The 26,212-nt window shown below is 37.3% G+C and overlaps 2 protein-coding genes across 2 annotated transcripts; both read right to left on the reverse strand.

Moving 5' to 3' along the window:
* Positions 1 to 4,868: 4,868 nt before the first annotated feature.
* Positions 4,869 to 6,734, reverse strand: LOC145822536 (uncharacterized). Its single transcript, XM_082919789.1, has 3 exons — positions 6,396 to 6,734; positions 5,546 to 5,729; positions 4,869 to 5,440 (listed from the first exon to the last, which is right to left on the reverse strand). Exons 1-3 carry the CDS (start codon positions 6,732 to 6,734, stop codon positions 4,869 to 4,871), a joined length of 1,095 nt encoding a protein of 364 aa, XP_082775915.1.
* Positions 6,735 to 7,726: 992 nt separating this feature from the next.
* LOC145822538 (uncharacterized) lies at positions 7,727 to 8,269 on the reverse strand. The gene has a single exon (XM_082919792.1). The coding sequence runs from the start codon at positions 8,267 to 8,269 to the stop codon at positions 7,727 to 7,729; it is 543 nt and encodes a 180-aa protein (XP_082775918.1).
* Positions 8,270 to 26,212: the final 17,943 nt, after the last annotated feature.

Here is a 26,212-nt window from a genome sequence, read left to right on the forward strand (position 1 = left end):
GTTTGGCCTCTTAGCCACTGAAATCCAGTGGATTTTTAGTGGCTTTGATACATTTTTTAGGGCCAAAATTAGAAGGGGGTGACCCCCTCTCTCCTTGTCTTGTTTGGGGGTCATTTGGGCCTTCCAAAGGGACCCTATTTTTCATACATCAAAGTCTTGTTTCAGGCCTCATTTTGTGAATTTTGGAGTCTGCCTTAGGTCTATCTAGGGCCCCTTTGATCATATTTTATGTCTACAATGCATGTGTAGAACAATTCCATTCATGGCCTTTTGAGGGGGCCTTTCCTTGCATGTTTCCTAGACTGATTTTAGGGCCAATTTTGTGAGTTTTAGGGCTGTCATAACTCATTTCCAGAGTTAGTTTGGTCATGCTAAGTGTCTATCTCATATGTGCTTAACAACCCCTTGAATGGCCTTCCAAAGAAGCCCCTCATTTTTGCATGCATTGGCTATATTTCAGTGATTATTTGGGCGTATTTTGGCATGTTTTGTTCACTGTTTTTGGCTGGTTTGATGAGTTCTCATTTTCTCCATATACATGCCATGTAAACCATGCTTGCTAGCCAATGTTGCATGCTATTTTAGTCCATCATGTTAGCATCTTTTGGCCATGCTCTAAACTAGAAATGTGCATGTTTTGGGACTGCCTTGACTCTGTCTTTAGACTTCATGATCAGATAATGCTTTCTTTGTATACTTGTGGTTCAATGTATTGGACTAGTTTTGAGTTTCGGGGCTTATTCCATGCATCGGGTGCCATATTTCCTTGTTTCGGGACCATTTAGCATTATATTTCAGTGCTGAAATTTACATATTTGAATGCCATCTTGCATCTCTTGTCATGCCTTGGTAGAGTGGTATTTTATGCCTTAGGTTCGGTCCTCAGTATGTGTACATGTGTGCACGTATTTCGGTCATCTCATTTTCATCTTATGGCCACTGATGTGAGTGTGGCTGAGGTCCACTCATGTTGGTGTAAGTCCATTATGCATTGTGTATGCCGTTTCGTTTCATAGCATTGCGTATGCTAGGTTGCATGTTAGAGCATTGTGTATGTCATGTTACATTGAGCATTGTGTATGCCATTTCATAGCATTGCGTATGCTAGGTTGTATGTTAGTCGCATTGTGTATGCCATCTCATTTGCATTGTGTTTGGGGTAAGAGTTAGCTCGAGAACGGGAAACGAGGGACGTTTCATACTCCGAGTGACGGAACGTGTCTCAATTCCCTGTCGCCGACACTCCGGATTACCCATGATGGAGTTTAGGTCTTGTTGTGTTTTCATGTGCATTCATTTCATATTGAGTCGTGCAATTCGACTCTTTGGCCATCATGCATCGATATGCGTGATTGGTGGCACGAGGATCGAGGACTACACTCCCTGAAGAGTAGTCATGCATATATGTGTGAAATACTTTGCCATGCCCCTTTGTTGCTCTCTGTTGCAGTAAATCAGAAGTCAGCGGCCTTCTGGAGCGTTGTGCAATATTCTGAAAACAATTGCAGACAGGGGCAAATCGGGGCATCGCAATGGATTTCCGTGCCAGGCAATTCAAGCATGCATCATTCCACCATTCGGAACAGAGCTGAGGCAGTCCATAGGCTTACATGCTAGTTTATCGCTTTCCTAGTTAATTTGTTAATTAATTAGGATTTTTTAATATTTAATTATTCATTCCGAACTGTAACTATTTATTCGGACCCTCCGAGTGAGGGCACAATGTTGTAATAAGTGTGCGTGAGTGTGATGTATGTTTTCTAACCCCACGTCTTTCTCCCTTTTATTTACCAGTTTATGATGGTTAGATTATGGTATGTTTCAATTAGCATAACTTATGCTTGCATGTTTGCATCCATTCATCTGCCTTACATGCACCGGGCTCGGCGCATCATACTAACTGCATTCGTATTTCAAATTCCAAGTTAAATACGTGTTAGCTGTAGCATCATCACATGCCATCTTTAGAATAGCCGAGCCTATCTTAGTTACATTTTGCATGTGTTGCATTAGGCATTCCTGTATAGTTAGGATCATGCATGGATTTCTAACATAGCTTCTATTTTGGCTTGGAGTACTCGGTAAGTACTTATGCTTTAGCATCCTTGCATATGTGTGAGTGACTGCCATGATAACATGCTTACCATGAGGCTATTTGCTTATATGATATACCTGCCTGAATGCCTGTGGGTGAAGGTTGGGTTATTTGGATTGGAATAATTCATCAATTGTGAGTTTTAAGCCCACTTGAGAATGGCAAATCATCATGTTTTCTAAGCCCACCTGAGGGTAGCAAATCCACATTTTAGCCTGCTTGCGAGCAGCACCATCAAACCATTTTCAAATAAACAAACATGAAATGTTTTGTTCCAATTCAGGCGACCCAATCTATACTTGTATGCTGTGCGCATCACATAGTAAATCTAGGCTAATAACAGGATAAGAACGCATAATGTTTTCAAAACTAGATATCATAGTTAGTAGAGGCCGATCTTTGATCGGGCGAGCGGGGGTGCTCACGAAGTGACCTTCCCCAATCGTACCCAAGTTCCCGAGCCGAGGAAACTTTGGTGATGACGGACACGTGGCCTTAGGCAACGAGTCAGGGTTTCCTAAATTTCCTAAAATAAAATATTTAGGTGGCGACTCTGTATCTGGCAAAGAAGTCCATGTTTGGCACTTCTTTCAAAAAATCTGTTTTCAAAAACGATTTACCGGATTTGGACTCTTTGATGATTTCATTGGTCTTGCATTGCACTCTGCGAGATTAGATACAGGACCGTGACATTGAGTCCTGAACTGTAGTGAGCCCAATGAACAAAACGAAAGGGATTTCCTCCCGGGACGTTCGGGGACGTCCACAACTTGCCAAGACAATTTTCTTTTCTTTTTTTTTCTTTTCTTTGTTGCTGGTTATGAGACCATCTGTGCCTTTTGTTGGATGATGGGATTTTCTTTTTGAATTTGCAATCTGATGTTGTTTGGCTTCTATGTCTGAATGTTTTCTATACTACTTGCCCCCGGCCGAGCACTGTTGGGACCTCGGGGCCGAATAGATGCTCAGTCTGGTTCTGTACTACTTGGAATAGATGCTCCGTCCAGTTCTGTACTACTTGCCCCTGGCCGAGCACTGTTGGGACCTCGGGGCCGAACATAGGCTCGGTCTGGTTCTGTACTGTTTGCCCCCAGCCGGGCACTGTTGGGACCTCGGGGCCGAACAGATGCTCGGTCTGGCTAACGAATATGTTACATGGTTATGCTTGATTTCGTAATGAAAGGAAGAGGGTCTTACTTAGGTCCAGGTTGGTTCTAAAAAACAATTGTTTACCCCCACCTGGAGCTAAGTAAGATTGGTACTAAAGATTGTGCTCTTAGGTAAAACTGCTTAAGTCTGTTGCAATTTTGATAGCACAGGTGCATTTGAATGGGATGAAGAGGTGTCTTACTCAGGTCCAGGTTGGTTTGAAAAAATAATTATTTGCCCCCACCTGGAGTTGAGTAAGACTAATGCTGGAAGTTTGCTCTTGACAGAGCTTAGCCAAGTTTGTTCCAACTCTGTTTGTTCACATCAGTACTGAAGTGTTGTTGTGATGATACTTAAGAAATTTTGTGGATACAGAGATGTTTACTTAAGATATGTTAGTGTGGTTTCTACCAAGCAATTCCATTTGGCTAAAATCCAATTTAGTTGCCAAACATAATTCCACCAAGCAATACCACTTGACATGTTTGAGTGCTAACCAAATTTAAATTCCGTTCAGTCGTTCTGAAACTAAGTTCATTTGGGTTTAAACCAAAGCTAAGTTCGTTTGATAAACATCAAAGCTAATTCCGTTTGATAAACATCAATGCTAATTCCGTTTGATAAACATCAAAGCTATTTCCGTTTGGTAAGTACCAAAGCTAATTCTGTTTGGTAAGTATTAAAGCTAATTCCGTTTGATAAACATCAAAGCTAATTCCTTTTGGTGAGTACCAAAGCTAATTCTATTTGATAAACATCAAAACTGATTACAAGAATTTAATAAATTTGAGAGAAGTGAGGAAGCATTTGCATTGGTCAACAGATATATGCCTTTACATTCTGATAGAGAAGTTGGGGGATAATTCTATTGATAATATTTCTTGAGATTTGCTACATTCCAGGGCCGAGGTATAGCTCTACCTTTGAGATCCTCTAGGTAGTAAGCTCCATTTCCAGGAACAACTGTGACTTTGTACGAACCCTCCCAGTTAGGCCCAAGTTTGCCTTCGCCAGGCACCCTTTTGTGATCCATAACTTTTCTCAGAACCAGCTCTCCTGGTATGAATTGCCTTGGGGAGACTTTTTTATTAAAACTTTTGATAAGCTGCTGCTGTTACGCGACAAGTCTGATCAGTGCTGCTTCTCTTCGGCTCTCTACCATATCCAGTGCTTGTGCAATAGCTTCCTCATTACTGGTGCTTTCAAACAATTCAAACCGAAGGGTTGGGAGGCCTACATCAAGTGGGATGATGGCCTACATTCCATAAGTTAGGGAGTAAGGTGTTTCCCCTGTTGAGCGTCGTGTTGTGGTTCGGTATGCCCATAGTACGTAGGGTAACTCTTTAACCCATTTTCCTTTTGTATGCTCAAGCCATTTCTTTACTCCGTTGATGATGGTTTTATTTGACGCTTCTGCGTGTCCATTACTTTGTGGGTACCCTGGAGAAGAGTTCCGATACTCGATCCTGAGGTCGGCACAAAACTTTCTGAAGATCTTTTTATCGAATTGTCTTCCATTATCCACAATCAGTATTCGCGGGATGCCAAAACGCACCACCACGTTTCTCATGACAAACCGCTTTGTATCTGTTTCTTTGATACTTGCTAGCACCTCGACTTCAATTCACTTAGTAAAATAGTGAGTTGCAGCAATGAAGAATCGTTTGTTCCCAGTGCCTCTTGCCAATGGTCCGACAATATCCAGACCCCATTGGGCAAAGGGCCATGAGCTGGTGAGTGGAATGAGAGTTTTGGCTGGCTGATGAATGAGTGGAGCAAACCTTTGACATTTATCACACTTCTGTACGTACTGCTGCGTATCTTGTTGCATTCGTGGCCACCAGTACCCGTGAGTGAGGGCTCGGTGTACCAGTGACCTTCCACCGACGTGGCATCCACAAATCCTATCATGAATTTCGTAGAGAACATTCTCGACCAAATTTGGATACACACATAGAAGATAAGGGCCAAGATAGAAGCGTCTGTACAGCTTCCCAGATGGTGAGATCCAAAACCGAGCCGACCTATGTCTGACTTTGTCGGCTTCCTTTTTATCTTTGGAGAGAGTACCAGATTTTAAAAAAGCAAGTATCGGATCCATCCAGCTCAGCTCTACGTTGCTGCAGAGGACTGGAGATGCAATGCTTGGTTCTGGCACGAACTCAACCCATACTTTTCTAGCATCTTTGGTATCCACTGATGAGCCCAGGCAAGCCAGAGCATCAGCATGGCTGTTTTTGTCACGACTAATCCGTCCCACTCATATGGGTTGAAACTTTTTAAGTAGGTCTTTGGCCTTGCCTGCGTATATAGCCATTCTTTTATCTCGTGTTTCATAGACCCCAGAAAGCTGGTTTACCACCAGTTGTAAATCGCTGAAAACAAGAAACTGTTCTGCACTGAAGTGTTCGGCACTACGTAAGCCAGCCAATAACGCTTCGTACTTTGCCTCGTTGTTTGAAGCCTTCCAACCGAGCCTGAGAGCCTGTTCCCAAATAAATCCTTCTGGTGAGATAAGTACTACTCCTGCCCCCGAGCCTCGGTTATTGGATGACCCGTCAACATAAAGTTGTCAGATGTTTCCAATAAAGAGTCTCCATGCTTCCGAAGCGCAGTGTTTTCCCTGTTCGGTGGTGCATGGCACCTGTGCCGAACTGGGATTCTCTGGCTCGGTACTCTGAGTGGGAGCAAATTCTGCGACGAAATCTGCTAAGACCTAGGCCTTGATTGCCATCCTGGTTTGATACCGAATGTCAAACTCACCAAGTTCTACCGCCCATTTTGCTGTTCGGCCAGAGAAATCAGCTCAGCTGAATACAAATCTGAGGGGGAATTCAGTGAGAGCGTTGATGGTATGCCCCTGGAAGTAATGTTGCAACTTTCTTGAGGCGATAAGCAGCACGTAAGCTAACTTTTCCAAGAGTAGTTATCGTGTCTCGGCATCTAATAAAGTCTTGCTAACATAGTATACTGGCCTCTGTTCCTTGTTAACTTCTCGAATTAATATTGCGCGTACGGCGTGATCTGAGACTGCTAGATATAAGCACAGCTCATCTCCTAGTTCTGGAGTGGACAGAAGAAGTGGTGTGCTGAGGTATCTTTTGAGACTTTACAGTGCTTCGGTACACTTGGAACTCCATTCAAACGCTACCTTTTTCCTTAATAGCTGGAAGAAGGGCTTCATCCGATTTGAAGATTTACTGATGAACCGATTCAGGATGGCCGCCATTCCGGGCAATTTCTGCAGCTCTTTAGCCTTTATTAGTACTTCAAGATCTTGTATTGCTTTGATTTGATCCGGATTCACCTCGATTCCTCTATGAGTGACCATGTATCCCAAGAACTTCCCTATTCCTACCCCGAAAGCGCATTTTAAGGCATTGAGGCGAAACTGATGGTTTTTCAGGACGCCAAAAACTTCTCTCAAGCCTGTAAGGTGCTTTGTAGCGAGCTTGCTTTTTACCACCATATCATCTATATAAGCTTCCATGGTTTTTCCAAGTTGATCCTTGAACATTCGAGTGATTATTCGCTAGTAGGTTGCCCCGGCGTTCTTGAGGCCGAACGGCATTACTTTGTAGCAGTAAGTTCCCCTCGGAGTGATAAATGCTGTCTTTTCTTGATCCGAACCGAACAGTGGTATCTGGTGATAGCCGCTATAAGCGTCCAGAAAGCTCATGCGCTCATGCCCTGCTGTTGAGTCTACCAGTTGATCGATGCGAGGCAGCGGAAAACTATCTTTGGGGCAGGCTTTGTTTAAGAAGTGAAGTCAACACAAACTCTCAATTTTTCATCCTTCTTTTTTACTATGACTGTGTTGGATAGCCATTGTGGGTATTGAACTTCTCTGATCACTCCCGATGCCAAGAGTTTTTCGACTTCGGCAATTACTGCTTCAGTGTGCTCAACTGAGGATCTCCAACTTTTCTGTACAACGGGCCGAGCGAAAGGGTTGATGTTGAGCTTGTGGCAAGCAAATTCTGGATCCAACCCTGGAGTATCATATGCTGACCATGCGAATACCTCCATATTTTCCCTCAACAATTCCAACAGCTGAAGTTTCTCATCAGCGCCTAGCAAGGTACCGATAAGGAAGTACTTTTTTGAATCATCCTCTTTTACCAGGACTTTCTTCAAATCCTCTACTATCTTTTCCTCTAGGGCTTCCCCTACATCTTCCAAGACTAGCTGTTTAGCCATTTCCACTGTCTGTACTCGGTTACAGAGTTGCTTTACCTTTAGTGCCGCCATGAAGCAATGTTTAGACGCAACTTAATCCCCTGAGATCTACTCTACTCCGTATTCCGTTGGGAAACAGATGAGCTGGTGGTAGGTTGAAAGGACCGCATCCATTTGATGAATCCATAGATGGCCAAGTATGGCGTTGTAAGGGGATGGTGTATTAATAACTAGAAACTCTATCTGGAGGATTTTTGTTCCTGCCACAACTGGCAACACTATTCTGCCAAGTGGCCATTCTGGCTATGAATTGAAGCCAACTAACAGAGCTGCCGCTGGGGTGAGGTGCTGCTTGGAGAGACCAAGCTTTCTAAACAAGTCATAATACAATATGTCTGTTGCACTGCCTTGATCTACCAGGACTCGTTTTACGCCAAACCGTTTCCCAATTCCCATAGTTATAATCATTGCATCAGTATATGGGTGCTGTATGCCTTCTAAATCCTTTCTAGTAAATGAAACAGTGCACAAGGGGGATTTGGGTACCATGCGTACCTTTTTCGATGAAGGCTCTACTGACATGACCTGCTGAATTTGCACAGCCTTAGCAATCTCTTCTTTCAGTGCCTCTTCACGTCCCTGGGTCGCTGTTCCATGGATCACATTTATTATTAGCCGAGGTGGGTGCTCAATATTCGGTTCTGGTGGTGGGTTCCTCGATTCGGTCACTTCCTTATCCTGATCAATGCAATCCCGGAGGTGTCCAGCTACTACTAAGTCCTCCAAAGTTACTTTAGTGCCCTGCAGTTCTGAGCCATGTGCCCCCTGTCTTGATGGTAGGTGCATCTGAGCTTCTGATTGCGCCGAGCCGGATCTCCCAACATGTTCGCCGGCCAGACAAAGAATGGCTCTCTCTTGATCTTTTCCGGGATTCGATAGATCGGTTCTTTGAATACAGTCACGATGGCTTCATGAGATTTGGACTTATCCACCTCATTCACCATGAGCCCTCAGTGTTCTCCTCGATCTGTTCTCTTCTTGTGCCGAGCTGTTTGTTCTGCTGATGCTACCTCGATGGGGATCTGATCATCTTCGAGGCAAACGTACTGCTTAATCCTGGCACGCAAATCTTTCAATGCTGTGGTCGAGCGCTTGGTAAGTGATTGTTTCAACTTACTTTCCGAGCGTAGACCATGTTTGAAAGACATAACGACCATCTGCTCACTGTACACATTTTCTTCCTGGTTGTTATACTCTTCCCAGTACCTCTTAGCATAATTACGCAGCGTTTCTTCCTACTCCTTTCGGAGGCCGAACAATGTATCCGGCTCTTTCGAGATCTTAGTGTTGGAGACGAACCTGGCTAGGAACTCTTTAGAGAGCTGCTTCCAGCTATGAATTGATCCAGCGGGGAGTCGATCGAACCATCGAAGTCTGATTTCTCCCAAGCTAGATGGGAAGACTTTGCACATCAGTGCCTCATCTCGGCTCCATAGAGACATTATCTGTCTGTAATGGCTAATATGCATTAGTGGGTCCGACTTCCCATCGTACGAAGTGAACTTTGGCGGGGTGAATTTCTTTAGAGGTCTTATGGCCTCAATTTCCGGGGAGAATGGTGAGGAGACAAGCCTATCCAGCACTCGGTGCTCTCTTTGGTGCATGGTACGGTCCAGATGATCCCGATATTGCTCGTTCTGCTTGTTGTCGATCAACCAAGTACGAAGGTCTTGAGAAGGGCATTCAGTTTGTTGGCTAACCGTCTTCTGCCTCTTAGCCCTTCTCCGGCGTGACCCACGAGTGTGGCTGCTCGTCGCCTCGCTCTATACTGGGATAGGCTGGCTTTGTTGCCCAGACTCATTTCTGGGGAACTTCTTCACTGGTGGCTCTCTAGATGAGCTCCTCCGTTGCAAGCGAGAGGGCTCTGCTTCAGTCTTCTTTTCCGTTGGATCACATCACCCTTTTAAGTTCTACTTTCAGCTCCTGTATCTCCATCCCCATGGAGTCTATGATTCGATCTCTGTAATCCTTTTCTAGAAGAAAATGATGAGAAGAACCTCCAGTGAAGGATAATCGATGCTCGACGGATTCAGGGGTCCGGTTATTGTTTCCAGTTTGTTCTTCTAGGACTGTTGGGAGTGCCAAGCTTTTGTCCTTTGTCTTCTCCGTCTGTGGAGTATGTGTCGAAGGTGGGATGTTCTCAATCCCCATCGCCGGAACTAAGTGCAGAGCTTAGAGACAAAGTGGTCCACGTTCACCGCACCAATTATGCGTACCGGATTTAGCACTAAATGAAAGTGGATCAAGGCTCAACACTCGGTTGGACTATCCAAGGATTGAGGTTCCTGCCACAAGAAGCACTGTAAGAGCTGCCCGGCCGGGGTTGGTCGGATAACCCCTCCGGCGTGGGAATCAGTGATCGGAGAAGAAGTGTAGAGAATTGAGTTTGTAAGTAAATGAGATTTAGCTTGGATCAGTTCAGTTACCTTTAATGTGAAGTTCATGTAGTATATATAGGGTTCCTTGCTTGTTTCTCAAGATGGTTTCATGGAGCTTTGGTGATGCCAGGTTTCCTTTTAGCATTGCCCTAGATAGGGGACCACCTGGTAGTTGTCATAGAATGCATATACTCATTGTAGTCATGCTGATAACAAACTTCATTCTTCTGGTTTAACAGCTTCCGTGATTCTAGGTGTAGGGGACCAGTTGAGGTGGCAACTTGCACATGCACATACTCACAACTTCCACATTTCTCTGCGAGGTTTCCTCAGCTCGATACCTTGGTTCCCCAGTTCGGCCCTAGACGAGGCTTCTATTGGAATGGGCTGGCCCATTCGGATATCTTTGTGTGGGCTCGGCCCACTTTAGTTCGCCCCATGGATTAGGCCTTGCAGCTCGGCCTAGCCCAGCATCGCGGCTGAACTAGCCTCTCCACTGCGGGTTGAGCCCAAGTGCTTAAGAACTTTGATAGACTGTTGATCATGAAGTTGGGTTTAGTTGGGTTGCCCACATGCTCATCTGACCCATATGGATTTGGGCTTGGGTGATTGGACCAGCGCAAGGCTTGGGTCCGACCCATTTCTTATTTACCCCCTTTCAGATGGAATCCTTTGTTTATGTTAGTCATTTTTTATAAAAAAAAAAATTCAAAGAACAAGCCAAAAAAGAAACACATAAAATAAAACACTAGTACAAAATAAGCCACATCAGAGTTGGTGGCATTAGCTAAAAGCATCCACTTCTTTCACACAAGAGTAATTCGAGAAGTTGGTTAAAAGTTAATTTTTTTGATGTATTTTAGTTTTTTTTTTACAATCTTTTTATAGATAAAAAATATAAGAGGTGATGTGACTTAAAATAAGTTAAATGTTAAAAATTAGCTTTTAACTAACTTGTCAAAAGACCCCTAGGAACTTTCACAATTTTAAGTAAAGCAAAAATAGTACAAAGACGTTTCTTAAATGTCAAAATAAAAAATTGTTGAAATTTAAGAATAAAAAATAGTTTAAATAAACTTGTATAGGCTCCGTTTGGCAAGAGCTAAACGGGGCTTTTTTGGCTATTTTAGTCACAAAAGACAAAATAGGCTATTTTAGTCACAAAAAACAAAATATCACATCCAACCCATAATCATTACATTCTTCTCTCACAAAAAAATTCAAAAAAGTCAAAAAGCCAAAAGGCCCTTCCCAAAACAAACTTTTTAGCCCAGACAAAAATAGCCAAAAAAATCAAAAAAACTAAAAAGTTAACCCACTCCCCAAACGAAGGCATAATAATATGTCATTATGCTACGGGACTGCCAATGTAGCGTGAGGGCCCAAGTGTTTGTTTTTAGATTGGAAAATGTCTCGTAGCTCAAATTTTGTGGCTCAAAAGTGGCTCAAATGGCCAAAACGACGTCGTTTTGGCCATTTTTATGTTGTTCTGTACTCAAAACGACGTCGTTTTGGCCATTTGAGCCACTTTTGAGCCACAAAATTTGAGTTACGTAGCATTGTCGTTTTAGATTTAAGACATGAGAAAAATTATTTTAACTTTTACTTGTCAAATTGTTGTGTAATCTAAATTTTACCCTTGTACAAATAATATTTTGTACCATAAATAAATTTTAGTCCTACAATATTTTTTGTAGACGAGTAATTCGTAGCAATATTGTGGGTGTTTGGAATGTGAGTTTTTATGTAAATTTTTTTAGTTATAAGATTTTATTGGAGAAATTTTTTTTTGTGTTTGAGAAGATAGTTAAGTTTTTTTGTAGTTAGATGTGATGTTTGTGAGAGAAAAAGTGAAATAATTATGGAGTTAGATGTGATATTTTGTTTGAATATATTTTTTTTTATTTTACAAAAAATTTATCTTTTTATAAAAAAAATTTAAAAAAATCCAAGTCTCAAACTTCCCAAACACCACCCATTGTGGAATGGTTTCAACTTCCAATCAAATCCTACTTTAAAAAATAAAAAATCCAACTTGTTCAATCATCAAATGGGCTTTTGGGGTACACATGCTTGGGTTGGGTTGGTTGGCGGCTTGGCCATTCTCTGAAACTCAATGTACCATATTCCCCTTCCAAGCACTACCTACCACGAGACTCTGGGGTCGTTCATCTAGATGAAGATGATGATTTTATCTTTATTTTTATTTTTATTTTTTAAGTAATATAAAAATATATCCGATTAAGTATCCTGAATTTTCAGTCTGACTGATTATTTTGCTACGTGTTACCACTTAAAATATGGATAACTTATATCATTGATTTAATTTTAATAAAACAGTCATGTTATAAACTCCATAACTCTTACAGTATTTCTGAGAGGGAGGGAGGAAGGAGAGAGGGAAAAAAACAAAACAAAACAATGAGCAGTCACCAATCAATTAGGAGTCGTGGAGATACAAAATTTGAGAGTCTCAAGCTTTATTCTTAATAAAATTTCACTTTTTATTATTAATTTTCATTTATTAGTTTTTATCATAAAGTTTACTTTTCATTTTAACATAGTTTCTCAATCATTACCGATTAATATTGCAATCCAAAAATAGCACGTGTGAAGTATCGTTTTATTTTGAAATCAAAATAAAGAAAGAGAGAGCCGAATTCAAGAATGTGAATTCTTTGACTTAGAGGGAATAACAATATATGATTTGCACATTCAACCAATCTTCTATCTATCTCACTACATAGAATTAACAGTAGTGATTGGGGCCCGAAAACGGGACCCCCGAATGCCCCGAAATTTTTTTTTTTTTTTTTTTTTTTTCAGCAGACGAAGAAGAGAAGGAGGGGAGGGGAGGGGAGGGGGAGGGGGAGGGGGGAGGAGGAGGGGGAGGAAGGACTGGAGGGGGCCTAAAAAATGGAGGAAGAAGACGGAGGAAGAAGAGGTGGCGATCGGCTACAGAGGCGGAGGCGCGGCGACGAGCAGAGGCGGCGATCGGCGACGGAGGCGGAGGCGCGGCGACGAGCAGAGGCGGCGATCGGCGACGGAGGCGCGGCTACGCGATCGGCGACCGGCGACCTGTCTTCCCTCTCTCTCTCTTTCTCTCTTCTCTTTCTCTCCCTCTCCCTCTCTGTCTCTGCGAAGAAGAAGAAGAAGAAGAAAATGGCGGAAGGGAAGAAAAGAAAAAAAAAAAAAAAAAAAAAATCAAAACCCAAAACGACGTCGTTTTGGGTTTTGAGCCAAATTCGAGCCACCATTTTCGGGCCCTCAAACATTACTCTAGAACTAATTTCTATAGCATTACTGTTATAACTTACAAATGGTAAAAAATGTTTTTTTTATTAGTTATTATTATTTAATTCTCACCTTTCTTTAATTTAAGAACATTACAATCACTGGTGGAATTAGAAAATTAAATCAAAATAATACTTTTTAATTACAATGTTGAAAAAAAATTCGAAAAAATTTCACATAAATTTTACAATTGACTTCGAGAAAAATTAAAAAAATAATATTATTTGTAACTAGTATATCATGGACAATACAAAAAAAGTTATGAATATAAGTCTTAAAATAAATTATATTATGATAAAATAATTTTTTTACACAAAATTTAAGTAAAAATTCAATATAATGGTAATACCACATCATTATTGACATGTGACATCACCAATCAATAGTCATTATTGACATAGAAGGTGAACCATGGACGATACAACCAATATGATCATTATTGACATGTGATATCACATCATTATATCATGAACAATACAAAAAATTCAATATAATGGTAATATACCACATCATTATTGACATAGAGGGTGAACTCCACATGTCAAATGTAACTAATAATTCAATAAATTTTATATCTTCATAATGAGATTAATTATGCTTGCATGTCAATAATCATAGATATCACCATTACATTGAATTTTCTTTATAAAATTTTCATAAATAATATGACTTTTTATAATCTTTTCATTTTTAATCAAAATAACCATATTATTCTCATAATTTTAAAAATGTCATTGATGTAACAATAATAAAATACTATAAGGCAAACCAAAAAATATTCACTCCAAACAACATAATATATGTTGTGCTAAATACCAGTATTCATTCACGAAAAGTCATCTTTTCTCAATAATGTTTTTATCATTTGATCCAATAGCCTTTTGTTAGATAGGAAGAGATTTGATAAATACTAACAACTCACGGAGAGAGTATTAGATTGGAAAGATCTATTCAATAATGAATTATTGGTTCTAATCCATCTGCAATTAATCAACGGTTCGAAATGCTTTTCTTACATATTCTTGATAAACCAACATTATATATATATATATATATATATATATATATATATATATTGTGTGAGTGATTTTCTGACCACACTGCCCGCTTAGTAACCAGCTGGAGAGCATCAGCAGAATAGATGGCACCTGGCTGACCTACAACAGAAAGAGAAGATTCCGGCGGTGGTTCGTCCACCCGGGGGCACTCCGACGATCAAATCAGTATATCTCTCAAAGATAAATCAAGTGCTAAACTCACAAGCTTGAGTATAAAAAACATACCTTAGACCCATGGGGGTGTCTCTCTTTTATAGCCAAGATAAACCTAGTTCCAATAGAAGCCTAACTTCTATGGACTCGGGATTACTGCTAATCTTAGACTCCCAGAAGATTATGATAAACTCTCTGAGAGTCTTATCTTAATACAAACTGAAGTCTTCTCTCATTCTAGGACTCTTGCCCCTCATCCGCTTATCTCGGATTCTGATATCTTCGAAGGTAACCTTGGCCTATCCGAGATGACCTCGGCATAACAACCAGGACACGTGGCACCTCAGTTGACACGTCGGCGTCACCTTGGCCACATGTTGGTACTCAGAAAATATATCTCCACAACTGCCCCCTAGGTTCTATTACCTTGGCATTCTGAGGTGATGGAACCTACACTATTCGTTCATCTGTGCCGCTCTATCTGAGATCAAACTCGCCGACCTCAAAGTTCTCTAGACTTTACTGTCCACTTCTGTCAAGTATCAAGCTTCATGCTTTCCAAGCTGCTCGAGATCGCTCCTCCTAGCCGAGATTCTTGTTCCATTAATTCGTAAACTCGAAGAGCTTTGCAACTGCTCCACTCACATTCTTCGGTGGGTTCCCGACTTCCAGTCATCTATTTGACTCCGGTAGGGGTGGGCACGGGTCGATTACGGCCACGAAACCTCCAATCCGCCATCCGTCCGCCAGATTGGCGGATTGGAGAAAATCAATCCGCAGCTGTCCGCCAATCCAGCGGATGTGGATTGAGTTGTTTGGCGGTTTGGCGGATGGATGCGAATCGGTTTGGCGGTTTAAGATTTTATAAATTTTCAATATAATTCAACTTGTGCACTTCCTAAAAAAAAAAAAAAAAAAGAAAGTATTGCAATCAATGACTTAAAAAACTATTACAATCACTGTATGTCTCATCCAAAAAAAGAAAGTTTGAAACTTTAGAATATCACAATTACTGCATGGCTCATCTACATATTATAATCACAGCATGATTCATCCACATAAAGTATTACAATCTGTGGTTCTTAAAATATAATAACAATTCAAACCACCAAAACCATGAACATGGCAGTAGTAGAGATTGTATGTCTCTGTATTGTTACATCTATATATGTTTTTGAAAACGAAAACCAACCAGCATATATCATATATTCTATTTATTATTTTTAGAGTTAAATTTAAAAACAAAAAAATATAGATAAACAATACATTTATTTTTTTCAATTCAAAAAATATATTCAAGTTGAAAACTTTTTTTCAACAGAATATTTAAACTCTTTTTCAATTGAAAACACAAACAAAATATTTACAAATTGAAAACATAAAGTCTTATAAATTATTAGAGGTGTTCGCGATTTGGCGGTTCGGTTACGGCCAAAGGAATCTCAAATCCGCCATCCGTTCGCCAAATTGGCGGATTGGAGAAAATCAATCCGCAACCGTCCGCTCGTCATCACACATCCGTCCAAAATGTGGCGGATCGGTTCGGTTCGGTCGGTTTTGACGGATCGATATATCCGCTGCTCACCCCTAGACTCCGGCGATCTTCATATCGGCGTTCATTTCTCTTGGTAGGTTCATAAACTCTTTTATTAAGCTCAATCTTTCATAACTCTCCTGAATCCGTTTACTTGCCCTCTGTTGTCTTCTATTTTCAAGTTTTGAATTGTTTGAACGCCTGGCACTGTTCTTGCCATATCCACTTTCTGTTGCTAGCATCGTGTCTGGGTCATTACTTTCTTGTTCTTCACATACTTACTTAGTGCCTGTGCACGTGCCTTTATTCTTTGAACTTTGTCGTCTTCTTGACTCTGATTTTTCTCTTTTTTCATTCAATCCTCTGACTTTTTCTCTTTCTAGCTCTTTTGCTTAAATCCGTCATTGTTCCAAGCTTTCAAGCTCTGCAACTGTTTTCGTTCCTCTCCTCCGGTGAAGGTTATGTCATTTTGTCATTTTTCGCATCCGTCGTCAGACTTCGGCAATTCTCATTCTGGCTTCCCTTTTTCTAGTAAGCCACTGTTCCTCCTGGTTTTATTTGTTGCTTTCCAAGAAACTCTGCTTCATTGTTAATCACCATTGCTGTTTTATCCGTTGTTTCTAAATCATCTTCTTGAATACACACTGTTCACACATCTGTTGATTTCTGCCACTGTTCTTGGCTTGACACACCTGTGCAATCTTTTTGTCTTGATTTCCTGATAGCTTCATCACCATTCTTGTTTACGAATTACATTCTTATTTCTATTTTCTGTGTCTTTTTCTAGATTCTTGCTTTCAATCCTTGCCTTCAAACTCCGAGGTGCCAATCGCCGAGAAGAGCTTTGATCAAACTCTTCGGGAGATCGATGCTGAGCTCGAGGCCGAGAAGGCTGCTGAGAAGTCTTCCCAACTGTCTTCTATATCCTGCCATTGATGCCGAGTAGTTTTGTTTCCTTCTTTTACTCTTTGTACCTTGTACCTTGTACTTTGTCCTTCTTTGTATGCTTTTAATCTAGCCGACGTGCCATTTTTGTAGTCTGAATAATTTATTTTTCAATATTCAGGTCGAAGTGCCTTCTTTCTTCTTTAAATGCATTTCTCTAATTTTTTCTTTGAATGAATGTCCTCTTTTTTCTGCTCTTGTATGATTCTACACTTAGAATAATTTGCATGTCTTCAAAGTACACCTTGACTGTGCAATCTCTTCGGGTAAAATACCTCTGTCACTACTTCTAATCTTGTTCATCTCGGCCTTGTCCTAACACTTGAAAATATTGTAACAAATATTTTTACAAGTGTTGCTTAGGACTTGTCACTTTCTCAATGTCTTCTATCAAGATTTCAGTTTTCTATATTTCAAGTTTTAACAACCTGGTAGTTTCGGCAAGTACGCAAATATTGCTTGAGCTTGACTTTAACTTGTAAATTTTTCTCAAAAATTTCAACAAGTGTTTTAACTATCATCCTTTATCATGACCTCGGCTTAATTTCAGCTTGTAAATTTTTCTCAAAATTTCAACAAGTGTTAAACCATCTTCCTTTCGATACGACATCAGTTTAACTATAACTTGTAAATTCACACAGAATTTCAACAAGTGTTTAAACCAATCTTCTTCCGATACGACCTCAGTTTAACTTCAACTTATAAATCCACATAGAATTTCAACAAGTGTTAAATATGACCTCGGTTTAACTTCAACTTGTAAATTCACACATAATTTCAACAAGTGTTAAATATGACATCGATTTAACTTCAACTTGTAAATTCACACAAAATTTCAACAAGTGTTAAACATCATCTCAGTTTAACTTCAACTGGTAAATTCACACAGAATTTCAACAAGTGTTAAATATCACATCGGGTTAACTTCAACTTGTAATATTCACACAGAATTTCAACAAGTGTTAAATATCATCTCGGTTTAACTTCAACTTGTAAATTCACAAAGAATTTCAACAACTGTTAAACATCATCTCAGTTTAACTTCAACTTGTAAATTCACACAGAATTTCAACAAGTATTAAATATCATCTCGGTTTAACTTCAACTTGTGAATTCACACAGAATTTCAACAAGTGTTAAAAATCATATCGGTTTAACCAACTTGTAAATTGCTACAAATTTCAACAAGTGGTAAACATCATATCGGTTTAACCAACTTGTAAATTGCTGCAAATTTCAACAAGTGGTAAACATATTCTTCTTCTCTCTACCCCTTGCATGGCTTCCACATATTCCTTTGCAAACCTTATAAAAGGTCTTCAACCTGGCTAACTACAGTCCAACCTTGTGTGTTTTCTTTTTTTATATTCTGGGATCTGAGATTTGCTCACTAAGCTCTTCTCTTCTGGAACTTAAGTGCCGAGATCTTGCCTGCTAGAATCTTGGATCTGCTCACTCAGGTTGAGCTCTTCTCTTCTCGGACCTACTCATGTAGGCCGAGATCATGTCTTCTAGGATCCGAGATCCAGGATCTAGAATTCGGGATCTGCTCACTTAGGATGAGTTCTTCTATACTTGAATGTTATCTCCTTGGAAGCGCTCATGCCCCTTGTCTTTACATCCCTTCTGGAAGGGTCTTCGTTCCTCCGCAGGTATCTATCCTTCCATACCTGGAGGTCGTCTTCGTTGTAGTATCCGCTTCGATCTGTTGTCTTTAGTGCGTCACCTTTCTGGCCGGCGTCTTTCACTCCGTGACTCTGGTCACGAGTTTCTGTGTTGAGGTCATCCTCTTCAACGTCGAGGTTGATAGGTCTCCCACTCCCAGCAGGAGCGCTGTCTCCAATCTGATCCTTCTGTCTGTCATTGGCCATCTATTCTTCTTTTTTTCATTAGCCATCTATTCTTCTTCCTTTCATTGGCCATCTATTCTTCTTCTTTTCATTGGCCATCTATTCTTCTTCCTTTCTCATAGACGGCGCCAAATTGTGTGAGTGATTTTCTGACCACACTGCTCGCTTGGTAACCAGCTGGAGAGCACCGGCAGAATAGATGGCACCTGGCTGACCTGCAACAGAAAGAAAAGATTCTGGCGGTGGTTCGTCCACCCGGGGGCACTCCGACGATCAAATCAGTATATCTCTCAAAAATAAATCAAGTGCTAAACTCACAAGCTTGAGTATCAAAAACATACCTTAGACCCATAGGGGTGCCTCTCTTTTATAGCCAACATAAACCTAGTCCCAATAGAAGTCTAACTTCTATGGACTCAGGATTATTGCTAATCTTGAACTCCCAGTAAGATTAGGATAAACTCTCTAAGAGTCTTATCTTAATACAAACTGAAGTCTTCTCTCATTCTAGGACTCTTACCCTTTATCCGCTTATCTCGGATTCTGGAGGTAACCTCGGCCTATCCGAGATGACCTCGGCATAACAACCAGGACACGTGGCACCTCGGCTGACACGTCGGCGTCACCTTAGCCACGTGTTGATACTCAGAAAATATATCCCCCCATATATATATATATGTAGGAAGATCTGTTTGGGAAGTAAGAAACTCTTTTGACATATATTCATCTATAAATAATCATCGATGTGAAAACATAAAGAGAAAAGGCTGACCTAATGTTATTTCTTCTGTCAAATTTGACACAATATATAGACCACAATACTATACTACACCATTAATGATTTTTATTTTATTTTATTTTGGATAAAATTTACATATATGCTATTGTAATCAAAGTTTAATTTATCAATTACTACAACCATGTCACATGAAGACCACCAACATGTTCCTCAACATAACGGAATGCTATTTCTTTCGTCAAATTTGATACAGTATATATACCACAATTCTATACTATGACCGGATGATTTTTTTTGAAGAAAAATTTACATACATGCTATTATAATCAAAGTTTAATTTATCAATTACAACAACCATGTCACGTGAAGACCATCAACATCTTCTTCAACCTAATCTAATAATAGAGCGAATTTGACACCAACCCGAGCTTAACTTTGTTGTCTCTTGATTCCAACTACCCACAACTCAACTCAACACTTACACTTTTAGTTAGAAGATTTGGGGTACCAAAATTAAAAATTTATTAATATTTTTTTATTGCTGGACTTTTTGTTTCCAATATATTTAATTAATTAAAGGAGTTATTTTGTGAGAAAATTGATCCTCCTTTGGGCTCAGTTTCTTGCCCATTTGACTAAAGCATAGGCCTTTTGCTCTGAATAACTCCTTTAATTAAAAGACGTGTATGATCTGTTGCTTTGAATATTTCAAAAACAGCTTCAAATATTCAACACATGCGATCTGAGATTAGATATTGTTTTGGGTCCATTTATAATCTAACACCTATATGTGTGAAGGGTTTTTGAGGTTTTTGGTGACGAGGCAAAGTCCTTCTAGAGAAAATTAATATAAAAATAAACTAAATTCAATACAAACCCGATACCACATCATCATCATTCAAATTACTATATAGACATAACCCCGAGACGGAATGACAAAAATTTAAAAACAACATTCAATATTTTAAGTTCCAGTTGTTTGAAGGATCCACTAGAGATTTGCTTGATTGTTAATTTCAGGATTTTTGAATCAATTGAGATGTATGAAAATTGATCTATACACCTTATTATTAAAATATGTACACATAATAAAGCACATTATATATATATATATATTGAACAAACAACACATTATATATTGAAAATTGATTCATGCACGCAATTTCTCTCTCCCAAACCCCCGAAATGATGTGGTAAACAAAATTTGAAAAGTTAATCTACATTCAAATATTTTTTCAAAACTCTCCTTACATGCATTCTGTCTTACCACCTCATTAGGGGGTTGTGGGGAATAAATTGTGTGGATGTAGCACTATTGATATTTATATGTGCATGTGTTTTAACGGACAACGTATTTTTAAAAGTAGTTTATTTATTATTTTTAGACAAATATGATCCAATCGAATGATTTTGGATGTGCGATCGACCTAATTTTTGATATGCATGAGCTCTTTAAAAGGTCTTACAAAATAAACGATTTTGATAATGAAGATAGGTCCGAAATGGACCCAAAATGGGCTAGACTGGACCTTATAGTTGGATATTGCAACTGAAAAGTATCCAATCCTTGTTTTCTATGGTTATACATAATTACACTCAAACATGAAGAAAAACATCTATTTATTTATCTATACTATATATAAAGTGAACACTTCTTATGCTATCAAGTGTCTATTTTTATATTTAAAATAAAAAAATAAAAAAAGATAAATGGGAGGAATGTAACTTAAACCTTAGACCGTAAGTTGAATGAACAAAACTTTTATCACTTGAATAATACACAATATATAATAAATATTTTATTTTTTATTTATTTAAATTGTGCACACATCTCTTTTCTTGTTTCAACCGTTAATTATAGATAAAATAAAACAATTGATGAATATAATTTATTTGGTGTATTTTTTACCAACTGTCTTATTTAAATAGCTAAGAGACATGGGGTTGGGATTAGCTGTGTATAACCATGCCATTGGACCCAAAAATAATAAATCTTTATTTTCTTTCACATCACAATATAAGTGGAAAAGGTTGCAAGTGCCACTTGAATCAATAGTTTGGGATTAATTATTAGCTTAAAATGTTTTGAATAAGTAATAATAGAGTAAAATTTTTGGTGTAACTTTTTGAATACATATGAAAAAGCAAACTTTAAAAAAAAAAATTCTTAAGTGTAACCTAACAAATGAGTAATTTTTTTTAAACATAACTATTCTTCAAAAGATTTACCTGTAATTAAGAAAATATGAAGGATCGTTGTGTGTAATATGAAAAGGTTAAAATGTAAGACCACTTCACATGGGAGTAGGTCACGTCATTAAATGTGAAATTAAGGGCACAAAATTAGGAGATGTAATACCACTCAAAAATTAAACTAAAAAAATACTTTGGATAGTTTAAAAATAGTTCACTTTTTTGTACTATAATATACTGATTAAGCTGAATGCAATAAACATGTCAACCATCTTTCACTAGGTTTTTTTTTTTTTTTTTAATTTAAAAAAAAACTATAATCTAAATAATTTAACTTAAAAGCTTTGACATGCATAAAAGATAGGTTAAATTTTTAATTTTTAAACATTTTTTTTCCTTATTGACAATCATTAAATTATCATTAGTTTGTTGTATCCTTACTTGCACAATGATGATGTCAACACCTTCTTACTATAATGATAGTATCTCAAAAATATATATATATATATATTCTACCTTATTTAATCTTGAATTATATAATTCTGTGTATTATTGTTTTAATCTTACAAAGAAATAGATCTTTTTTAATTATATCAAATATATCAAACTTATTGTACTTCCTTAAACTTCAAGGATAATTAATATAACTTATCCAAATTAAAATTTGTTGAAGTGCTCGATTGTCATTATCAAATCTTCACAAATCCTTAATTACACATTAAAAAAAAAAAAAAAGTTGAAAGAAAAAAAAAATGAAGACCCAAAAGGCGTGACTGATTGATCAACATTAATCTATTGACTCTATATTATAGAGTGAGCTTCCAAGGAACTCCTTCAATATAACCACAAGTTATTAATACCCATTTCTCTTTTAATTTTTTATGCCATCTTGGACAACTCTAGCTAAAGTTTAGCAATTGGTTTTTCAGTGCTGTTTTTTTTTTCTTTGGTAATTGCTAATATATATATATATATATAATATATTTGTAAAAAAAAAATTGACTTTTAACATTTTCCAGTTATTTAGGCACCGTTTGGGAAGGTGGGTTGGAGGCTTTTTTGGCTATTTTAGCCACAAAAAATAAAATAGGCTATTTTAGCCATAACAAACAAAACATCACATCCAACCCATAATCATTACATTCTTCTCTCACAAAAAAACTCAAAAAAGTCAAAAAGCCAAAAAGCCCTTCCCAAACCAAGCTTTTAAGCCCAGGCTAAAATAGCCAAAAAAGCCAAAAAAGCCAAAAAGCCAACCCACTTCCCAAACGGAGGCTTAAGCTCAAGAAAAACATTTTTATTTTTTTAACTTATTTAGTCAAAAATATTTTCTTAACTCATCCCAAACAGGTTTAATCATCATCATCATCTTTTTCTTTTCTTTTCTTTTACATTTCCTCTCCCAGTTCAATAAGAATAAAGATTAGGATCCCCTTTCCTCCATCCTTTTTGACTCCCTTTCTTTTTTGATTGGTCACTTTTTTTTTTTCTTTTTTTTTTCCTTCTCCAATCACCACCGGCCACGTGTGTATAGAGTGGTGGGAGTTGAAGTTTAAGGGGTACTAAATCACTACTGGTTCAATAAATGGTTGTGTGATGATTCTGTACAAATTTTTTATTTGCATGTCACCATCCTTTTGTTCTTATTATTTTTTAAAAAATTGGACATTCTGGTATGAATGGTTCAGCAGCAGCCGAAACCATTATGAAAAAGATATACGGAGAGAGATAATGGAACTTGGAAGTCGTGAAATATATTCATGATCTTGTGATGATGTGAAGGTTTGAATTCTATTATTCCAACTTGGTGATATTAGGACATCTGTTGTCCTTCTTATGGACGGCCAATCTCTCAAAATATCTTTAACCACATTTAATTTGACCAAATTGATAGTCCTATCCTATGCTATGATGTGCTATATTCTCATTGGTTCCACTTCCAGCTAAAAAAAAGGATTTTGCCATTTTATTTGACTCTCTCCGATACTTCTACTTCATATATTCCTATCTCTAGTGTTTCTTATGAATTTAAACTTAAGATAATTAAATTTTATGGTCATCCCACAACCTCTCATCTCCCATTATATAACCACTAAACTAATGTTTAATAGTTGAGTACAAGTCGAGTTTTACGATTTTCAATGTAATTTACTCAAATGAAAAACATTTGACACTCTTAAAAAAAATTTATAATTTGATTCATAATAATGTGATAAGATAAATATTAATTTTTAATTTGTCACATTCTCAAACTATTTAGGGTTCAACTTTTTTTTTTTTAATGACTGAGTGTCCGAGCCAGTTTACACACACCCTTCACGTGAATTGAGCAAATCTTAGGTAGAACTCTTAGGCGTGGCCCAAAGAAATTAATAACACTTAGTGAGAGTTGAACCTGAGATCTAAAGGAAGCACACATTCAAACCCCAAACTGTATCCACTAAGCTAACCCTTGGGGTTAAGGTTCAATTCTACCCAAAAAAAAAAAAAAGGTTCAATTCTCTTATTACATTATTACTCATCATTAGTCGAGCTCAAGTCAAGTTTAAAACTCAAGTCACTTCAATTATACAAAAGAATTTGAACTCGAGAAAAAATTAAGTTTAAATTGATATATATCTATATATATTAATAATAATAAGTGAAAATCATGGGCAAAATATAAAAGAATGATCTTATTATTAATAAATTTTATCAGTCAAATATATAAATTTGCATAAACACTAAACATAAATAAATAAAAAAAATATCCTTTTGTTTATGAAAAAATATAAATAAAATAAAAAATAAAATATTAACCATCTAATTGCATCATGTTTATCAAATGATTTATTCTCAAAATTATGATTTCTACTTATTGAATAATTTAAATCATGAAATAATAAATAAAATAAAAGGTCCCCAAAGAGGGCACAACTTAAGGCACAAGAAGTTTAGCTTATTATATCAAGCATATAAAATAAAATCTAATAGGTATGAAGCCTCCAACATGTACTGGGAAAAAAAAAAAGGAAAGAAAGAAGAAAAAGAAAAAAAAAACCTCCCACGAGTTGGAACACTATTTGATGCGACCTTTACATTGATGTGATCTTCGTATATTCCTTTTCTTTTTACACATACATGTACATTCGATGAGTCCAACAATCCATGATTGTTTTAGATATTATTTCCGAAGATTAAATAATTTTCTGGTATGTTTGTTTTACATATTATTTTCAAAGATTAATTTTTTTTGGGGATAAGAGGAGATACTTTGCAATTTGATTAATTATATTATATTTGACTAGATTAAAGTAAAAAAGACAAGATAATGATTGATAATTGTTTTTTTTATATATTATTGATTGAAGAATTAACTAATCTCAAGGGGGTAGGGATTAGTTATCCCACCATTTACTCTTCTTTACAATGGATAAGAGATAATCCATAAATGAATAATTTTTTTAAACCAAACAATAGACAAAACGATAACAGGTCTTGTAATCGTCATATGTTTTTTTTTAGTCTTTTCATTATTCAACATTTTACACAATTTTTGTAGTTGTTGCATTTTTTATTATTTATTTATTTTCCAGCAGTTTGAGTCAAATTCATGGGAATTAGAGGTATTGTGGCCAATAATTATTTGTCCAAAGAGTTGGTGGGTGTTATAATTAAACGGTAGATCTCATGAATTTTATTTTATTTTTTGAATTTTTGAGTTATTAATAATTAAATATTAAGTAAAAAATATCATGGTAATTTTGCACCAAAAAAAAAAAATGATAATGGTAATAGAATGAACAACACGAACACCACCTTGTGCATCATCTGCCCCATGTTGGAGCACCGTAGGCTCCTCAACAGAGGAATATTCTCAGTCCACCTATTACTTTTCGCATTTTTATTCTATTATATAAAAAATTTTAACTCAAAATATGTTTTGAAGTCATGTCACGCCATTCACATTTTTTATTTCAAATTTTGATTTCTTCAAAAAAATAAAAAAATCAAATAACTATACAGCTGTCATTTTTCATATATATATATATATATATATAATATTTATTTATTTTAGGGACAATTCATGCTGCTGTTGCAGCGCTTCTAAAACTTCCACTTATTTCTAAAATTTGATTTCTTCAAAAAAAAAAAAAAAAAATCAAATAACCATTTACTTTTCATTCACACATACATACATATAATTAGAGAAACACTACGATACATATCCCTCAAAAGGGAGTGCCATATATACCTTATAATTAAAGAAAAAAATAAAATAATTCTATATTTTTTTAGCAATAATTAAAAAAAAAATTATCACAACCAAACACAGTATGAGACATTATTAAAGAATTTATGAGTCATAATAGTAATGTTAGGGATCATAAAAAAAATATCAAGAAGATGATCATGAAAGATTCTCTACTTTTAGATTACATATATAATAAAACACCACACACTAATCAAATGATGAAAAATCTTTATGATACATTTTATGATATTTTTTATGATACTAGTATTATTCTTTGAAGAGTATGCATGTTATAATTTTTCATTAAATTAATGTTTATTTATTCTAGGGACAATTCATATTGTTACAGGG

Source organism: Camellia sinensis, chromosome 1, assembly GCF_055761805.1.
Source record: "Camellia sinensis isolate YWXY chromosome 1, ASM5576180v1, whole genome shotgun sequence".
Classification (NCBI taxonomy): Eukaryota; Viridiplantae; Streptophyta; class Magnoliopsida; order Ericales; family Theaceae; genus Camellia; species Camellia sinensis.

Bases quoted from the DNA above. Each gene is read 5' to 3' on its own strand.
- LOC145822536 (XM_082919789.1), bottom strand. From the start codon at position 6,734: ATGGAAGCTTATATAGATGATATGGTGGTAAAAAGCAAGCTCGCTACA. The intron at 5,730-6,395 runs GTAGCGTTTGAA...ATTTGGGAACAG, and splicing joins TCCAGCTATTAAGGAAAAAG to GCTCTCAGGCTCGGTTGGAA. The intron at 5,441-5,545 runs GCAAGGCCAAAG...TGGGCTCATCAG, and splicing joins AAGAATGGCTATATACGCAG to TGGATACCAAAGATGCTAGA.
- LOC145822538 (XM_082919792.1), bottom strand. From the start codon at position 8,269: ATGCACCTACCATCAAGACAGGGGGCACATGGCTCAGAACTGCAGGGC.